The sequence below is a fragment of the Chlamydotis macqueenii genome, chromosome 14, assembly GCF_036417535.1.
Source record: "Chlamydotis macqueenii isolate bChlMac1 chromosome 14, bChlMac1.mat, whole genome shotgun sequence".
NCBI lineage: Eukaryota > Metazoa > Chordata > Aves > Otidiformes > Otididae > Chlamydotis > Chlamydotis macqueenii.
The window spans coordinates 14,886,224-14,902,919 of NC_141569.1; the positions used below are offsets into that span (position 1 = coordinate 14,886,224).

Consider the following 16,696-nt stretch of genomic DNA (forward strand, 5'->3'; position numbering starts at 1 on the left):
GCTGCTCTCTGGTTCCTGGAGGCCGACGCTGCCCACGAGTGCCGCCGCACTCCTCCCCGTGCAGCACCAGGCAGCCCGACTCTGGCCTAAGCAATTGGCACATTTCAATTTTATTATTTTTTACTTCAGTGTCCCTTTGCATTTCCCCACATCCTCTAGGAAACAGCTGGCCTTTGTGACATTTCCAATCAGGATGAAACTGGGGTTATTTTCGCATGATGAAGCCGGATACGCTTTGGTTAAGCTTGCTGACAGGAGCCCTTCGCCCCACCGCCATCTCCCCCTGATCCATGACCATTCCTCACTGCCTCGGGCCCGGGGCTCTGGCACCCCCTGACCCCCCCTTGCCCTCCTTCACCGCACAGCGGTGCCGGGAAGGACTAACCGTGGCACAGCCCCCCCAGGACCCCCGCTTCTCCTCAGCCCACGGAGCCCACTCTCCCCAGACGCCATGGCGGGCCCCTCGGCGGGCGGAGGGAGGCGCGGCGGCGCCCCGCAGGTGGCGCCCTCACCCCAGGCGCAGGCCCCGGGCCAGAGGCTGGGCGGGAAGATGGCGGCGGGGCTGGGCGCGGGCCTTCGGCAATGACAAACCGGACAGGAAAGTGAAGGGCGGGTGCGAGCCACGGGCTGAAGGAAATATTCTGCGCGCGGAGTGGACTGGAGATGAAACATGCATGGATTTATGACCATTTCCCAGAAAAACCCCACTAGGAGCCAGGGTGAAGCCAGAGGCACGGTTCCTCTTTCAACCCCTGTGGTGACATGTGAAGACCTCAGTGCCATTTGTCTGCCAAAAACAAGGTCCCCTGAGCAAGCGGCCACTGGCACAGGCATGGCTGCCCTGTGCAGGCTGACGTCTCCTCAGCTCCAGCCTCTCCACCACCAGATGAAAGCAGCCAAAAGGACCTTTTAACTCTCCCTTCCACATCCAGGGACCTGGCCATCTGGGGACTGAGGAGACCAAAGCTGCTCTGCTCATTAAATACCCCATTTTTGTGCACCCCAGAGCAGCGCTTGGCTGCTCCTCTCCTGGGGCTCCTCCGCTGCCTCCCACCCCATCTCCAGGGCTCATCCCATTTGATCTCTCTAGTTGTGAATTATTTCTTCTCCTTCCTTAGTGCTGCTGTTTGAAAAATTTTACTTCTACTTTGCTGCCTCCTTTGTGCTGCTGGATGTGTTTCCAGCCGCTGGGCTCTGGGTGAGTGGCTGTGGTTTGGCCCAGGGGAGGGGGTGGTGTGCTGTGGGACTGGGGTGATGGCCCCCTGTTCCCAATGGGCTCCAGCTGTGGGCTGGGGCAGCCCAGGTGGGACCTGTGAGGTAAGGATGGAGCTTGGCCAAGGGTTTTAAAAGGGTTGCAGGTGGGGATGGGTTTGGGCAGAGAAAGAAGTTTTGGGGTTCTGAAGGTCTCTTGCTGGTATTGGGAGCTGTGGGTTCTCTTGTGTGCATCCAGGCCTATCCCTGCCATGCTTCTCCAGATCTCTTGCTTGCCTCCTTGCCTGTCCCTGTGTCCCTTTTGAGCTGTCTGGCTCCCCAGAACTTTTTGCTCTTCTGCTACTACTGCCCTGTACACTGTTGCCTTCTACATTTCCTTTCTATGCCTCTCCCTTTCTGGGTCCCCACCTGCTGTTATTTCATGCTTCCCACACTGCCTTCTTCCCCGTTCCTTGTGAAGGCCGCGTTGCTGGGTCTCCTTTACCCAGCGACCTGGCTCTGTTTTCAGTGACTCCCTCTGCTCTGCACCCCGTCCCTCTTTCACTGTCCTTTCCCCCTGACTGTCCATCTGGCTCCCTCTCCTGATATTTATCTTCTTGCCCATATGGCCAGTACCTTGTCGCCTTCTGAATTTTCCCTCCATGACTCCATTTATCCAGTTCCCTGTCTGTGTTTTTTATTTCTTCTTGCCTGTCCTCTGCTTCACCACTTTTAAAATTTTATTTCAATGTCTTCATTTATTTAGTTTGCAGACTCTATTTTTTCCCCTCTCTAGTCTTAATCCCTTTGCATTTTAAATTTTCTTTCTACATCTCTGTTTTAGTTCAGTTACTATTTTTTTCTTATTTCCTTAATCCCCCTCACTTTTAAATTTTTTTCTACTTTTATTCCGTTTGCTATCTTTAACTATTTCTTGTCTTTATTAGTGCTTTTGCTTTTTAAATGTTCTCTCTACATCTCTGTTTGTTTGCTGTCTCTGTTTTTTAAATTTTTCTCTTTATTGCCCTAATACCTATAACTATTTACGTTTTCTGCTTCTGCCCTGTTCCCCATCTTTATTTCACTATCTTTTAATTATTTGTCTTTCCTTAGTACCATTTCTTTTTAAAATTTCTATCTGCTGTTGCTATTTTTTTGGTGCTTTCCTCTCTTAATCATTTGGCTTTTAACATTTTCTACTTTTATCTTGTTCACTGTCATTAGTTTTTAATTATTTTTTCCCTGGTTTTCCTCAGTGCCATCACTTTTTAAAATTTTTTTTTCCTCATGTTTTAGTTTGCTGTCCCTATTTTTATTTTTTTCCATTTACTCTCCTAATCCTTGTTGCTTTTTATATTTTCTACTTTTATCCTATTTACTGTCTTGAATTCACTCTCTTTTCTTTCAATTATTTCACGTATTTCCTTAGTGCTGCTGCTTTTTAATTTTTTTTTACATCTGTTTTTGTTGCTGTCTCTATTTTTTAGTTTTTATCTTTATTTCCCTATTGCTTTTTAAATATTCTTTCTATGCCTACTTTTTTCCCATTCCCTGTCTTTTAAAAATTATTTCTTGACTTTCCTTGGTGCTGTCACTTCTTAGATTTTCTTTCTACACCTCTGTTTTGGTTTGCCATTCTTATTATTATTTTTTTTCTTTATTTCCTTAATGTTTCTTTCTACTTTTATCACATTTGCTGTTTTAATTTCTTCATTATTTCTTGTATTTTGTTTATGCCTTCACTTTTAAAATTTTCTTTCTATGGTTGTATTTTTATTTGCTACCAATATTGTTTAATTCTTTCCTTTCTTAATCCATTGTCTTTTAAAATGTTGCTTCTACGTCTGCTTTTATCTAGTTTGCTGTCTCTATTTTTAGTTCTTTCCTGTCTGTCCTGTATCTCATTGCTTTTAAAATTTTCTATGACCACTCTTCTCGACAGACCTACCCCTATTTTTTCATTCTTTCCTGTCTGTTGTGTAACACATTGCTTTTAAATTTTCTTTCTATGTCTGCTTTTATCCAGTTCGTTGTCTTTCTTTTTTTTATTATTTCTCACTTTTGCTTTGTCTTGGCATGTCATTGTGGGCCTGGTCGCACTTTGTGTTGTCTCATGGCCCCACACGTGGCACAGAGCAACCTCCCAACTCCCACTGCGTGAGGAGGAATGGGACCGCGGGGGCAGCCCTCGCACAGAGTGTCGAGCAGGGCAGACCGCCTATCTCTGGCAGAAACGCAGCCCACAAAGCTGGACAGGGCAAAATGAGAAGTTGTCTCTTCTTGTGGTTAGAAAAGGGAACTGGGAAGTCGCTGGCTGGGCCCTTCGGCTTGTTTTGCTTCCAATATGACCAGCAAATGTTTTCTCAATGCTTTTCAAAAGTGCTTGGAGATCCTTCTCTGAAGGTCAATGCAGTAATAGCGAGGAATCCTTCAGGCTCCTAGGAGTCCCTGGCCCCTCTGAGGACATTTTAGCAATAAAGCATGTGACTTTACATCAAAACAATGCAGGGCTCTTGGTGCTGAAAAAACAAACGACTATCTGCGCTGCAAGAACCGTGGCTCTGAAACATGTTCTGCACGGTGCAGTATCAGTGTGATTGCCACAATTCTCACCCTTCAGCTGGGGTGAAAGGTGGGGTGAAATGTTGAGAAGCCATTAGTGGCCTGTGGTTCCTCACCTGGAATTTACCAAGAAGGGTAAAATTAAATAAAAAAGTAGAAGCAGAACATTGAGCTGCTGCTTCAGAAACATTTCCTGAATTGTATTGACATGTCTATAGAGCTTTTCACAGACGGCTTCTCAGACGATTTTACACAGCCACAAGCCGCGTGCCTTTAGGTCTGTTCTGCAGTTTGCAAGCCCGCTGGTTTCCTTGGGAATGGCACAGGTCTCTCCAAGGGCAGGATTAGACCCACCACTTCCCTCTCAGCTAAACGGACAGACTGTGTTTTGACGGTGTTATCTTACACGCGTGTGTGTCCACGTGCACCATAAATGGATAAACTACAAAACCTTCCAGAACCGAGCAGTTTAACAAGATGCTTAGGTCAAACATCAGGCTTACCCGAGGACCTTCCTGAGCAGCTGGGGAAGTCACCAAGGAGAGCTATCTCAAAAGAACAGCAGCGCAGCTATTTGCTCAGAAATTCAGAAAAATCCTGACCCACAACCCTGCAGTACTTCTTTTCTTTGCCATGAACAAATTGCAGATGTTTTGCCTTTCGAAATCCCGGAAGGCCATTACACTGTTTTGTTACATCTCCAAAGAGGCTGAAATCCTTAAAAATAGTTATATAGAGTAATTCGTCAGGTCCTGTTTTACGGTATTTCATGGGATTAATATTTGTTAACGACATTGGAGTGTTTGTAGGAGACATTTTAGCATCCAGCAGTGAGCAACGCCAAACCAGGCAGGGGTGACCGAACCCCGTCAGGGAGGCTGTGCTTCTCCTGCTCCACGGCCCTTCCAGCGCTGACGGGACAGGCTGAACGCACCCCAGCTCTTTCACGCCTACAGCGCTTTCCCCCCATTTCAGCGACGCTTTTAAACCATCTCCTGGATCGTTCTGACGGCCAGCGCTCCTGATCTGGAAATTAAACGATGCCGAAGAGCCGCGGCAGCCTGTTCGTGTCCCTACGTCTCATTCCTTGAAGAACGGCGGCTCGCTAGAGCCAAACGCGCCCCACAGACACCCGTGGGGCAACGGGACCACCCCAGGCCGCCCCCCCACCCCGCCGCCATGGCCGCCCGCCTCCACCCTCCCACGCCCACGATGACGTCATACCCCAGAGCCCCGCCCCGTCACTAACCCCGCCCCAGCAGGCGTGGCTCTAGCCCCTAGTCCCGCCTCTCGCCCTCGTGGCGCTGGGCGGGGCGTGGCGCGCCTGCGCAGTGCGGGGAGCGCCGGGCTGCAGTCGAGGCGCCGGGTGCGGAGCGCGGCGAGGTTGCGGAAAGGCGCGGGGGATCCCCCTGCCGCGTTCGGGACGGACTGAGCCGAGCATGGAGCGGCGGCCACCGGCTACGGCCGCCGGTCTGGGCAGCGAGATGCGCCGCCCGCCGCACTAAGGCGGCGGCGAGCCCCGAGGCGGTGCGGCGAGCCGAGCCCCGCGGCCCTGTGTGAGCGCGACTGAGGCGGCGGCGGCGGCGGCGGCGGCTCCTCCCGGCGGCCTCCTCGGAACCGGCGCGGGGCTGTGCGGGGAGGGGGCCGCGGCATCGCCGCCCCCGCCTCCTCCCCTCCACCCCGCTCGTCCGGCGCGGGCAGAGGCAGGCGGCCGGGGCTCCCCTGCGGCGGCGGCATGAGCGTAGCGCCCTGAGGGGTCGGCGGAGCGGGGCTCGCCTCCAGCAGCCTCCCCCGGGGTCCGCGGCCGGCGGATCGGAGCCGGCGGGGACCTGCCGCGACTCCCCTGGCTCCTCCCATGGCATGAGCCCGTGCTCTCCTCCCCCCTCTCTGCCTGCTTTTGGTCTTTCTGCGCTCCTGGGCTGTCAGATGGGATAAAATACACCCGGGCTCGGCGCTGCCGCGAGGGAGGCAACCGGTGACGGCCATCGGCTCGCCCGGAGTCGAAGATGAGCTGGCGGTGGGCTCGCCTGCACCGGAACGGCGGCTCCTCCGTCCTTTTGCTGCTGCTGCTGCTGCTCTGGCAGTGTGGGGTCCGGCCGGCCGGCGCCGACAACGCCAGCCAGGCGTACTACACCGCCCTGATCAACGTGACCGTGCTGAGCCCCGAGCGGGGCGGCCCCACGCTGCTGAGGATCGACCGCGGCCGCTACGGGCAGGATTCCCCCAAGGTGGAGGTCAAGGGGCTGCTGGTGGCTCCCGTCCCCATCAACGGAGGTAACGCTTCCCTCCCTCGGGTGCCTCCTTAGCAGGGCGGTTTTGGCCTTTGTCTGAGCTTTGCGGGCTTTCCTAGAGAGCTCTGACGAAAGAGAAGGAAGAACTTGCCCAGAGGAAAATTAAAAAAAAAAAAACAATCCGTGATCTGAGAGTGCTGGCTTTGGTAACGGCTCTGTAAAGCATGATGTGTTTTCCAGCATGGATCCCGGTAGCCTAGTCACGTTGAGCGATGAAGGGTTTATTTCTAAACTAATTACAGGGAGTCGGTAGCATTAGCTAACAGTATTTGGTTACAGCGTTTCCATGCGTCTCAAAACAGCTGCATAGCTCTCTCGCTGTCGTAGACATGCAGCTGGATGGCTTTTGCAGCTGCATAAAGTCGCGATTGTTCAGTGTACGTGTCTCTAAAATGCTATCTGCTGTGATAGACATGTATCTAGATGGCTTTTCCAGCTGCATAAAGTCATGATTGTTCAGTATACGTGTCTCAAAAATGCTGTTTGAACTGTCCGTCAAGACTTGGGAGCCGTCAAGCTGTTACACTCATGGCCAGTCCAAACTATGCGTGTTTGCAGTACTGAACACTGTGCAGTGCTTCCAAGTAAGTTTTCTTTTTATTAAGTGAAGGTCATTTCTGACAAATGTTGGGTTTTATAGAGAACACTAGTTTAGACAAGTGAGAGTATTCTCTTAATTTTTGCCTGAAATGAAACCAATCACTTCAGTCATAATGATCTGGTTTTAGTAGTATCTTATTTTCAAAACCTTTCTTGACATTCTCTAAACTGCCATACTTGAGAAATGGACCATTTGATGGATTACACTGGTCCCTGTCTGTCTCCTGGACAGTAAACCCCTCAATAACATGTTAAGCTTTTGAGAATTTACCAGATCTTAGGATGAGGAAAATACCTTGATGGTTCTTCAGAACAAAATGCATCCTGCTAGGCAGCCTGCTATAAGTATGCGTGAAGCATGCTGTGCATCAGCACATGCTTGCCAGTTTCATTGAAGTTGGGTTTCATTGGCTTTACAAACTGATAACTAGAATATATTAATACCGCATATTTTGGATGGAAGGGTGAGGAAGTAGAAGTCATTGAGCAAGTCTACTGTAAAATGATTTTCATTTGTACTTCAAATCCTACCTTCAGCATGCTCTCAGTCAGCTATCGTCAAATAGTCTCAGCTTCCTGGTATTCCACACACACCCCAACTGCCATATGAAATCCGGAGGCTGTTTTGAAAGTGTGAGGCACGTAAATGCTGATATTGCAGGTATTATTTTTAGTGTTTTTAAAACTGCTGCCTTTTAATATATGCAAGCTATCAAAATGCTTGATTATTTAGAAGCTGTGTTATTTGTCAAGAAAAACTTTTGATACTAATTACTTTTTAACCTGCCTCTGTAACTTCTCCTGCACTCTTCTGATATCATCTTCACTAAAATGGGATTAAAACATTAAGGGAAGCTGACACCATTTTTGCTGGAAGCTAATAGTCAGAGAAGAACTATATAAAAATCTGAGTGGTCGATAAGCAGCATTTTTATACCTCTGCTAAGTATTGTATGATGAATAACTTCAGTGAGAAAGCACATCAGGAATCATGAAATTGCAGTTCTCAGTTTCTGCAGGTTTGACATGCTGTGGTCATTCAAACTTTGCCATCAGTCATTGGAGAAATTCCATTTTGTTATTCTGTTTATCTACAGAAGACTTAAAACAAACATTACAGCAGTTGTCTTTCTTTAAAGTTCTTCTGAATTGTTCTGTGCAGGTTGTTATACAGTGTATGTTTTATTTGAATGTTTCCAAGGCATGCCTCATGTGGCTCAAAAATATTTCATGTAGTAGGAAAGGCTGGAATATTTTATGCTTTTAGTTAAGATGTTCTTGAACACTTAAGGGTCTTGTGTTTATATTCTTCTGCTTTTTTATATCTAGGTGTGATAAAAGATGATGCTGTCTTGCTGAAAGTAATTGCTCAAATGCCTTTTTATCAGCTTGTTAATGTTGCTGTAGGAGTTGTTTGCAAAATATTTTTTTTTTCTAATGCCTCTTAACACAAGTAGCTAGCACCAGCCTCTGCTGTTAGAGCAGTAAATGCTCTACCCAAGTTCTCGGGTATCCTAAGAAGAAAAGGACTCTACAACTGTTAGTAACTGTATTTGAAGATACCTTGACTTTGAAACATTTGCCAATTCAGGAGCTATCCCTTGAAATTTCCACCAGCATGGGTGATCTGTTAGCACCTTGATGGTGTAGACTGGGGCATCCATGTTTTAGAGCTGAGATGTCCTTAATGTCACGTTTTTGCATGCCATGTTAAGATCCATTACACACTGCAACGGAAATAAAGGAATTTACTAATTCAGAATGTAGGGCCAACGACCTGCTGCTGCACAGGCACCATTTGTAATAGCACAGCCTGTGACTGTAAGTGGTGTGCTCTGCTGTGGTTTTTTGTTAACTTGTGTTCTTGAATATGCTCAATATTTTATGCACTTTTGTAATTTTACTTTTATTAATTTTGATGTAGTTTTTGAAGGTGCCAGTCCCACATGATTACCCCTCTAAATGTCAGTGCAGAATGATACATTAAATCCCTTCTCCTATTTCTTTAGCGGAATTTCTTTAATCAAATTCAATCCTGTTGTGTTAATACATGTATTAAAGCTCTTTCCCTGTTCTTTTTATAGACCCTTGTATGAAATTGATCCTGGCTTTCAAGAGCAGTGTTTCCCTGGGAGGGATATGGCAGTAATTCGCATGGCTGCTTGGGAATGTGACTTGTGGAAGCGCAGCTCCAGCAAGCTGTGGGTCACAGTCGGCCTCTGGGTGTAAATAGAGCACCTGTGTGTGCACATCTTTCCAAGTGCATGACATGCATGATAGCAGCAGAGTTTCCTTATGAATCTCTCTTCCGTTCTGCCACTTCTAGTTCCTTTTCTTACCTTCTCGAACTTGTTAATCTTTTGTCATGACTTAAATAATTCCGTATTAGGAGAGCCTCTTAAACAGCTGCTGGATATGAATGCTTGCAGATTATCAAGAAGTGCTCCTCTTGTTCTGCATGGAAGGATAATAGTAAAATGCATCTTCCCGGCCTGATGCAGCTTTTCTGATAGTTTAGTTCAGGTTTATATTATCTCTCCGGTGAGCTTACTGAGCACTTCTTATTCACTCCCTTACTCTTATTTGTGACTTTGTGGGACCAGCCACTTCAGCCCAAACTCCTCACAGTAGGTACTTGGGGCACTGTGTACATCCCCGTGTAATTGTTCGGCCCTGTGCCACCCTGGTGACTTCTGCTTTTGAGCATCTTTGGTGTTAGGTGCCTGACACCAGCTGTGGTGCTGACCTTTAGGCATCAGGCACATTCCTCTTGCTATGACAAACCAACTTTGAAAACTCACTTCAATGATTCATGGTAGAAACTGCTGCGCTTTGTGGCTTAGTTCCCTCAGAAATGTTCTCCAGGCGGAACAGGACTCTTCTGTAACTGTTGAGTCTGGGCTATTACATGTTGTTCTGGGTTTGGATACACAGTTGAGGACTGGAAATGTCAGTCCTGTGTGCTCTCAAAGTCCCCTTGCAGATGGTTGGACCTTGCAAGGTGAGGTTTTGTGCCGCTTGGCTGGCTTGGGTGGGGGAAGCAGGCGAGGTGACTGGGACTGGAGATGGGACTGACAGGAAGTGAAATAGCAGCAGCCTCAAAGCTAAACTTGGAAATGTTAAGACTCCCTGAGCCAACAGGTCAGGAACAAGGGTGTGAGGGGGAATGGAAAGGGACTGGAGTCTACAGAGCTTGTGGGGAGGTAGTGGTTGTATGAAAGCTGCGTCGGAGAAAGAACTCGTAGAAAGGGGAGATCACTGCTGAGGGGGTAGGAGGGCGAGGAGCCTGAGAATTTGAGGAAAATTCTGTGTTAGAAAGAGGTAGAAGTGTGGAAGAAACAACATTGCACAATGTTAGGAATGGAGATGTATCTTTTGTGTGGTCCTGTAACTATAGCACTTTGTAGCATCTGACACTTTATCATAAACATGTTGTGTGAACGAGTTTTAGCTGCAGAGGGCTTAAAACAACAGTTTCCTGGTAACTGCGGAGCTTTAGGTAACGCTGACAGAATTTTGTGTTCCTTTCTGACCCAGAATCCAAAATAGTAAGCTTTAGGAAAATGCAACAAACAAATGTATCAGTGAATATAGAGTAGTGGAAGAAAAGTCTTGTGTGTGCATCCATCCTTTACCATTGGTGTCAGTATCCAGCTTAATTAGTAGTCATTAATTGATAACAGAAGTGGAGGTTACATATTGGAGCTCATAGCCATAGTTGTAGTATACTTATGAGCTAACAAGGTTAAATCTGAACTCTTACAGGGCTCTTCCAAGCTTCAGTGATTTTTCTTCTGTTTAACTTCTTCCCTGAAACAAGATTACCTCTTGTTCAAAGAGTTTCTGTTAGTGTTAAAGCCAGCTTTAGTCAAAGCAGTTAGCTGAAATAGCTTTTGAAAATAAAATATCACTGTACATAATTCATTGACACAACTTTTTAAAAGTGGAAATTATAACTGACTTGAATAAGGACTATCTTAATGATAACACAGGTAGTAAGAAGAAGTTGGAAGAAAAGATATCTATTAGATGTGTTAAACCCTTATGGGATAGCGAGTAACTAGTACCCTTCCTTGATGTAAGAATCAATGCTGCTGGTTGCTTCTGCAAATTTCGCAGCTAAACTCCTTTTCTGGAAGTTCTGTCACAGGTTTGTAATTAATGTGTGGCCCAAGGCTGGCTGTTTTGGCAGTCAGGTGTGCTGACCGCCTGGGCAGTGCCTGCTAGAGGGAGGGAACGCTTTGGGGTGCAGGCTGAATGGACTGCATCTTCCCGTCTGCTGTCTTCTTTTCCAACGAGTCTCTTCATCTGCTGCCCCTCAAAATACTGGCGGTGTCTCTCCACCTGTTGTATCGCAGTGACTGAAGGTCAGATTTTAAGACTATTTCTGTATGTGTAGCTGAGGCGAACCAGCTCTGGCAGCTGATGCTGGCCTCGGAGAGTAGAGTAACAGCTGAGATGGAGTAAATAACAAGATAGCTCACTTTTTTTTTTTTTTTTTTTAAAAAAAAAAGGAATAAAATAGTTAATGCCCAGGGTGTGGGATCATGGCACTGACCTTTTCTGTGAAAAGCGGACAAAATCTGATAACAGTCAGTGCAGCAACTTTGGCTGACGTGGGATGTCACCCAGTCTGTGAGAGAAAGCAAACTCAGTCATGGTTCAGAAGCAGAAGGAGACAGTCTGCGTTCAGGCAAGTGTGTACTTCTGCCAAAGCCTCTAACAGCTGACCTATTAATTTCATTTTTGCTACCGCAAAATGGCTATTCCTGTTACAGGGGAAGGCTAAAGGACCTGGTCAAGCACTTGGGGAAGATGAGGAGGGAAGTACTGTTGCTGTTGTAATGTAAGCTTGCCGATACTTCCTCAGTAGTTGAGGAAGCCTGGCTGGATCTATTGCTTTATTAACGTTTTCCTTCACATGAATCACTAAAACTCTGTCACAACATTAGTCCTTCAGCGGGAAGGGCTGGTGAACTTAAAAAAAATGCTTAAGGAGAAACAGTTATATGCAAATGGAGCAGTCCTGTGTGTTCTGCAAGAGGAAACTGAAGCTCTCCTGAAGCTGAGAACAAACATGCAGCCTGACTGTAGATACTTAAATCGCAGCTGATCCCTCTGTAAAGAGGCTCTTTTGTGGTGTTAGGGCTTACAGTAGGAAGGGAGATATTTACAACAACATTGTACATAGCTCTTTAACCCAGCAGGCTGCCACTTCTAACAGAAAAATGGTTTTTTTGCCAACACATTCATGGTACATAGGTAGGTGTGGAGAAAGGAAAGGCACAGTAAATAATTACATTTCAAATAAGCCTGAAGAGTAGCACACCTATAGGGAAACATACTTAAATGGTTTTCTGTATGCTTCCGTCTTCTGAAATTACCTGAGTGACTTCTGATGGTATCTTTTTATGTGCAAGTGATTTGGTTTAGAATAATTTAATGTGAAGCTGCTTTTCATTCTGGCATGGACATCATCCAGGTAATACTTGCAAGCCCTAGTCTTTTAGAAGTCCTAATTGGACTTTGGACAACAGAGCACAGATGATACAGTAATGGAGAGCTATCAATGATGATTCTTACTGACACTGCTCGTTTATCTGTGTCCCTTACAACGGCAGCTGACGTGCCTGGTACATTAGGTGTATGCTGATGTTGTATCGTAGCCAGCTCGCTATGCTAGAAGGGTGGCCAGGATTATGAGACTTTCACTCTTTTCTGAGTGCGTTCAGTCTATTGAAAAGACGAGCCAAAAAACTCAGATTTTCCACTATTGTTCTGAATTTTATTTAGTCAAAAGTAGAAAGATTACTTATCATTTGTGTGGTGTAAATAGCATACTAATGTAAAGAAAAGTGGCTTGTGACTTTTTATTAAATCTCAAGTGACTTGCAGTTACTCACGTCTATCTGAAACCACCAGATTTTTTTTTAATGTTATTGTATTACTTAAATAGTGCTAAAATAATACTGTCAGCTGTTAAATTTTCATTAGGACATACTGGATCCACCTTGTCAGGAATAACAGGCTGTATGCATTTGAGTGGTGTTTGTTGGTCTATATCTGGAAAGCTTTTATCTCTTAATATCTTATTTCCTAATCCTGTTGCGCTATCCAGTAACATTTCTTAGCCCTATCCACAGCTGAGAGAGGCTTTGATCTCTACTGTGGTAGAAAATTTTGTACTGCTTTTCCCACAGATGCAACTTCTGTTATATCTGACTACTTTCTCTGATTGTTTTTAATCTAAAAATTTAAAACCATACAAATTTAAAGGTGCCTACGTAAACTTTGATAAAACTGAATTGTATAGCAGGCTTCTGAGAATGCTGCCTCCATTTTCAAGGTGCCTTTTGCCTTTTATTGCTTTTATGATTTTTCATTCTACTAGCTCATTACCCTATTTTTGTGGCCATTTTTGTTTTCATTTGGTATTTTAGTTTTGAGCATGATTGTACTGAAGTAAACTGTACATAATCCATAGGACTACTGCTCTTCATCCCTGCTGTGTATTTTAAGTAAATTTTTTGTTGGCCATACTGTCTACTTTCAGAGTTAATTTTGGCAGTTTTAGGCGACTCTGTGGAATTGTGGCCATTTATTGAGTGGTATTTTCCAAAGGATGTATCACACTTGGGATTCTTGAATCTGATTTCACTGGAGAGGGATGGGTTTTTTAGCTTTCAGGGCTTGAGGAACTTCTTATCACAGTCTGCTGGTGCTTTCCCCGTCCCACATTTTTACGTGGAAATGTTCTGAACAGGGGGGAAGTGTGCATTAAACAGTAAACTGCTTTTATCTTAAGAGGACACCAAGATTGGTTGCACATGTGCCGTATTACAGTTCTATCACATTTTCAAAAAGGATTATAATTCCTTAAAAAAAATGTACTGTTCTCTTAAATTTAAGACTACAAAAGTGCAGTTGATAGGAAGCGCACTCCCATGATCGCTGCTGTTCATGATGGCCATCACCAGTGCTCTAAAACAACGTGTGTTAGTTAGCAATTCCCAAAGGGATTCGAGTAATACTATCAGGGTAATGGAAGAAAATAGTCTATAAAATTCAGCTTCAGGCATCTATATTTCAGGTTTTCCTGGATCTCTGTGTAAAACAACAGCACAAATACGAAAATACAGCAAATAGCCCTGCATGTCTGCAATGTCTCATACAGCCTTGAAAAACAATTGTGAAAAGGATGTGCTTATATCTAGCTCCCCACCCTCCTTCCAGGGGAACAGGGAGAGGCACTTCTTGTCCAAATTAAGAGATACGACTTCCTCTGCGCCTGCCACAATATAGATTCGTCTGCACTCGTTTTCTTCAGGCAAGCGAAAGATTTTGGTTGTGGTTTCAGAAAATATCCTTTAGCTATTTGAATCTCCTTTGTTATAGGTTTTAACCTGAGCTATGTTAAGCTGAGAATGCTTAAAAAGAGCTTTTGTTTCCAGCTGATATGTTAAACTAGCTATTTTTTGTGGCAGACCTTTTGCTGAAATCACATAGTCTGTGCTGAAGAACTCACTTTAAAAGGAAATTTTTTTTATGACACTTTGTTTAAACTGCTCTTAGGATCTGTAATGGTTTCAGAGCTATTGTGCAAATAAATTGTTTGTTTATGTCTTAAAATCACAGTTTATCCCAACCCTTTTTAGTAGCCAAAGATTCCTATACTCTTGGCATTTGAAAAGGTAAATATATTTGTATTATAAGTCACTATTGTCTCAAAATTTCTAAAATCCTTTCATGCTATGACCAGTGTTTGAGACTAGACTGCATGTTTCCAGTTGTGTAGACAGAAATGTCTCTCATCGGTTTCAGCTGCTGTACTCTGAAGTTATCTTCTGCACTGCATTTTGTGCCTTTTGTGCAGAGCTCTGTGTGTGTTTGGGTTGTTCCAGGATACATTACAGCATCAGAAAGGACAAAAGAGCTTTGCCTACTGTTGAATTCAGACATCTGGCATTTGCCATTTCTGCTGCCCTTCCTTTATTCCATCAGTACCTGTTTAACTGACAACTCGAGCGCATCGTGTTTGCCAAACCATTTGTTTCTCTGTGAATTTGAATGCCCTTCCTTGTAGACAAAGTGTGTCTATATAGAAAGCTGATGTTGGCTGCGGGGCTTTTGTGAGATCAGCTTTTAATATCGTCCTTTTTTACAGTAGCCTGCACATGGCAGATAACTCTGAAATCTTGTTTTCACAGCCTCCTTTGTTTAGTTATACTTCCCACTGCACTGATATTTATGACTGCATTAGAAGGAAATTTTTTTTTATACACCCCAGAATGACTGATAAACAGCTGTTTTGTAAATGCCTGTAGCATATGAACCATAGTCTGCTGGTTTTCAGCCTCCAGGCAAGTATTGATTCACATGTGAATTCATTGTTCTAGCTGCACTGGAGTTAAAAATAGCTCGTGTTAGTGAGCCTAATTCTTGGGCATACAGTCACAGCTCTCACTGCATGAGACTTCTTTTTTTAAAGACTTCTTTGGAAAAAAATAAGAATGCAGTTATCTTTAGGCTTTATTAACAAGAGGATAGTGGCTTCCTAGCGCGTAACAGCTAAGTCATTCAGCAGCCTTGGAGTAAGCTTTTCTCTTTTACCTGTTTGAACAAATTGCCATCTGTGTAAATGGTATTATTTCCCATTCCAGTTGCAGATCGCCTGGGCTGTGACCCTCGAACACGTTTCCAGGTTCCACCGAACACCAAGCAGTGGATTGCTTTACTCCAGCGAGGAAACTGTACCTTTAGAGAGAAAATACTGCGAGCAGCTTCGCATAATGCCACAGCGGTGGTCATTTACAACAATATATCCAGTGAAGAACCTGTCACGATGACTCATCAAGGTAAATAAAACGTAATCTCTTTCACTGTAGTTCTTTTTTGCCCAAGTACTCTTTTACCATATAAACTATTGCTAAAGAGCTCTTGGCAGTGCACAAATGCTATTTGAAATAGCCTGTTCTCTGATGATGTTTACGAGTACGTGATATAGCAAAGTAAGCCAATAATTCTGAAAAGTTATTTTCCTTTAGTGTATGTTTTATCCAGTGAGGAATGCTTTACTCTGCAGTGGGGACGTCGGTGTTTTGGAGAGAGGAAATATCTGTAAGATCTTAGGAACAATCTGCTTCAAACCTTTCTAAAGAAGAAAAGCTAACATATGATGGAAGGTCTAGAATTTTACAAAGCATCTGTACCTGAAGAATTTTTGTAGTAGCCTGTCTTCGACTGGCTGTTATGGTGGGGACTTTCAAATGTTAACAGTTACATCAGGTTCTGAGCTTCTGTGCCTTTTTTATGGCAATTTACAGAGGGTTCTCTTTCTACGATGTGTCATTGAGTGCCATACAGGATCAACAAAACCTAGTGCTTTGGAAAGCAGTTTCCTATAAGTTGTCTAGAATTAGGCTATTGCTAGTCTAGAATAATGCTGAAAATCTGGATTTCTATGGGTTTCTAATTTTTACAGGCTAGCTATGTGTAAAATTTCGCTGTTACTAATCAGTTACTTTAGCTGGTGGGTGTCTCACACATAAATATTCTCCTTCGTTAAAAAGGATTTTCACAATTCTAATAACTACATTTTTAATTTTCTCAGAAGGTTTTCTCAGTTTGGAATTATTTAGTTTAATCAGAAAAGGCATATTTCTATCTTTGATGGCTGTACTGCTGGCTGGTTTTTTTCTAGAATATTTTCAGTTCTTTTAAGCATAGAGAGTTGCTTGGAAACTGGAATTTCCTAATTATTGCCCTGCATATTGTCACACAATTAGAACTGAATTCTTTTGCTAAAGTGGTATGATTGCTTCTTTCTCTCTTTTTTTTTTTTTTTTTTTTTTTAACCAGGGAAATGTCTTGTGGCTTCTTTGTTTTAGTAGGGTTTGACCTTCCCAATTCTCTATACCGGAGGTATTTTCCAGGGAGACTTTTAACCTCTATGCAGCAATTCAAAGCCTGTTCACAATCCATTTTTATGTTAGATACCTTCCTTGGACATTTTTGCAAGTAATCTGCAGGCAAAAAGTCCCATATTCTAATGA

The 16,696-nt window shown here is 44.3% G+C and overlaps 1 protein-coding gene across 2 annotated transcripts in view; it reads left to right on the top strand.

Annotated features, from left to right (window-relative positions):
- The first annotated feature begins 5,104 nt into the window (after positions 1-5,104).
- The window catches only part of RNF130 (ring finger protein 130), a 41,271-nt gene continuing 29,679 nt past the window's right edge, over positions 5,105-16,696 (top strand). For both annotated transcript variants that reach the window (XM_010129958.2, XM_086759086.1), the window contains exons 1-2: positions 5,105-6,027; positions 15,305-15,499. In XM_010129958.2, coding sequence (XP_010128260.2) covers positions 5,760-6,027; positions 15,305-15,499 — 463 coding nt within the window. In that variant the 5' untranslated portion in view covers positions 5,105-5,759. The remainder of the gene's footprint in view (positions 6,028-15,304; positions 15,500-16,696) is intronic.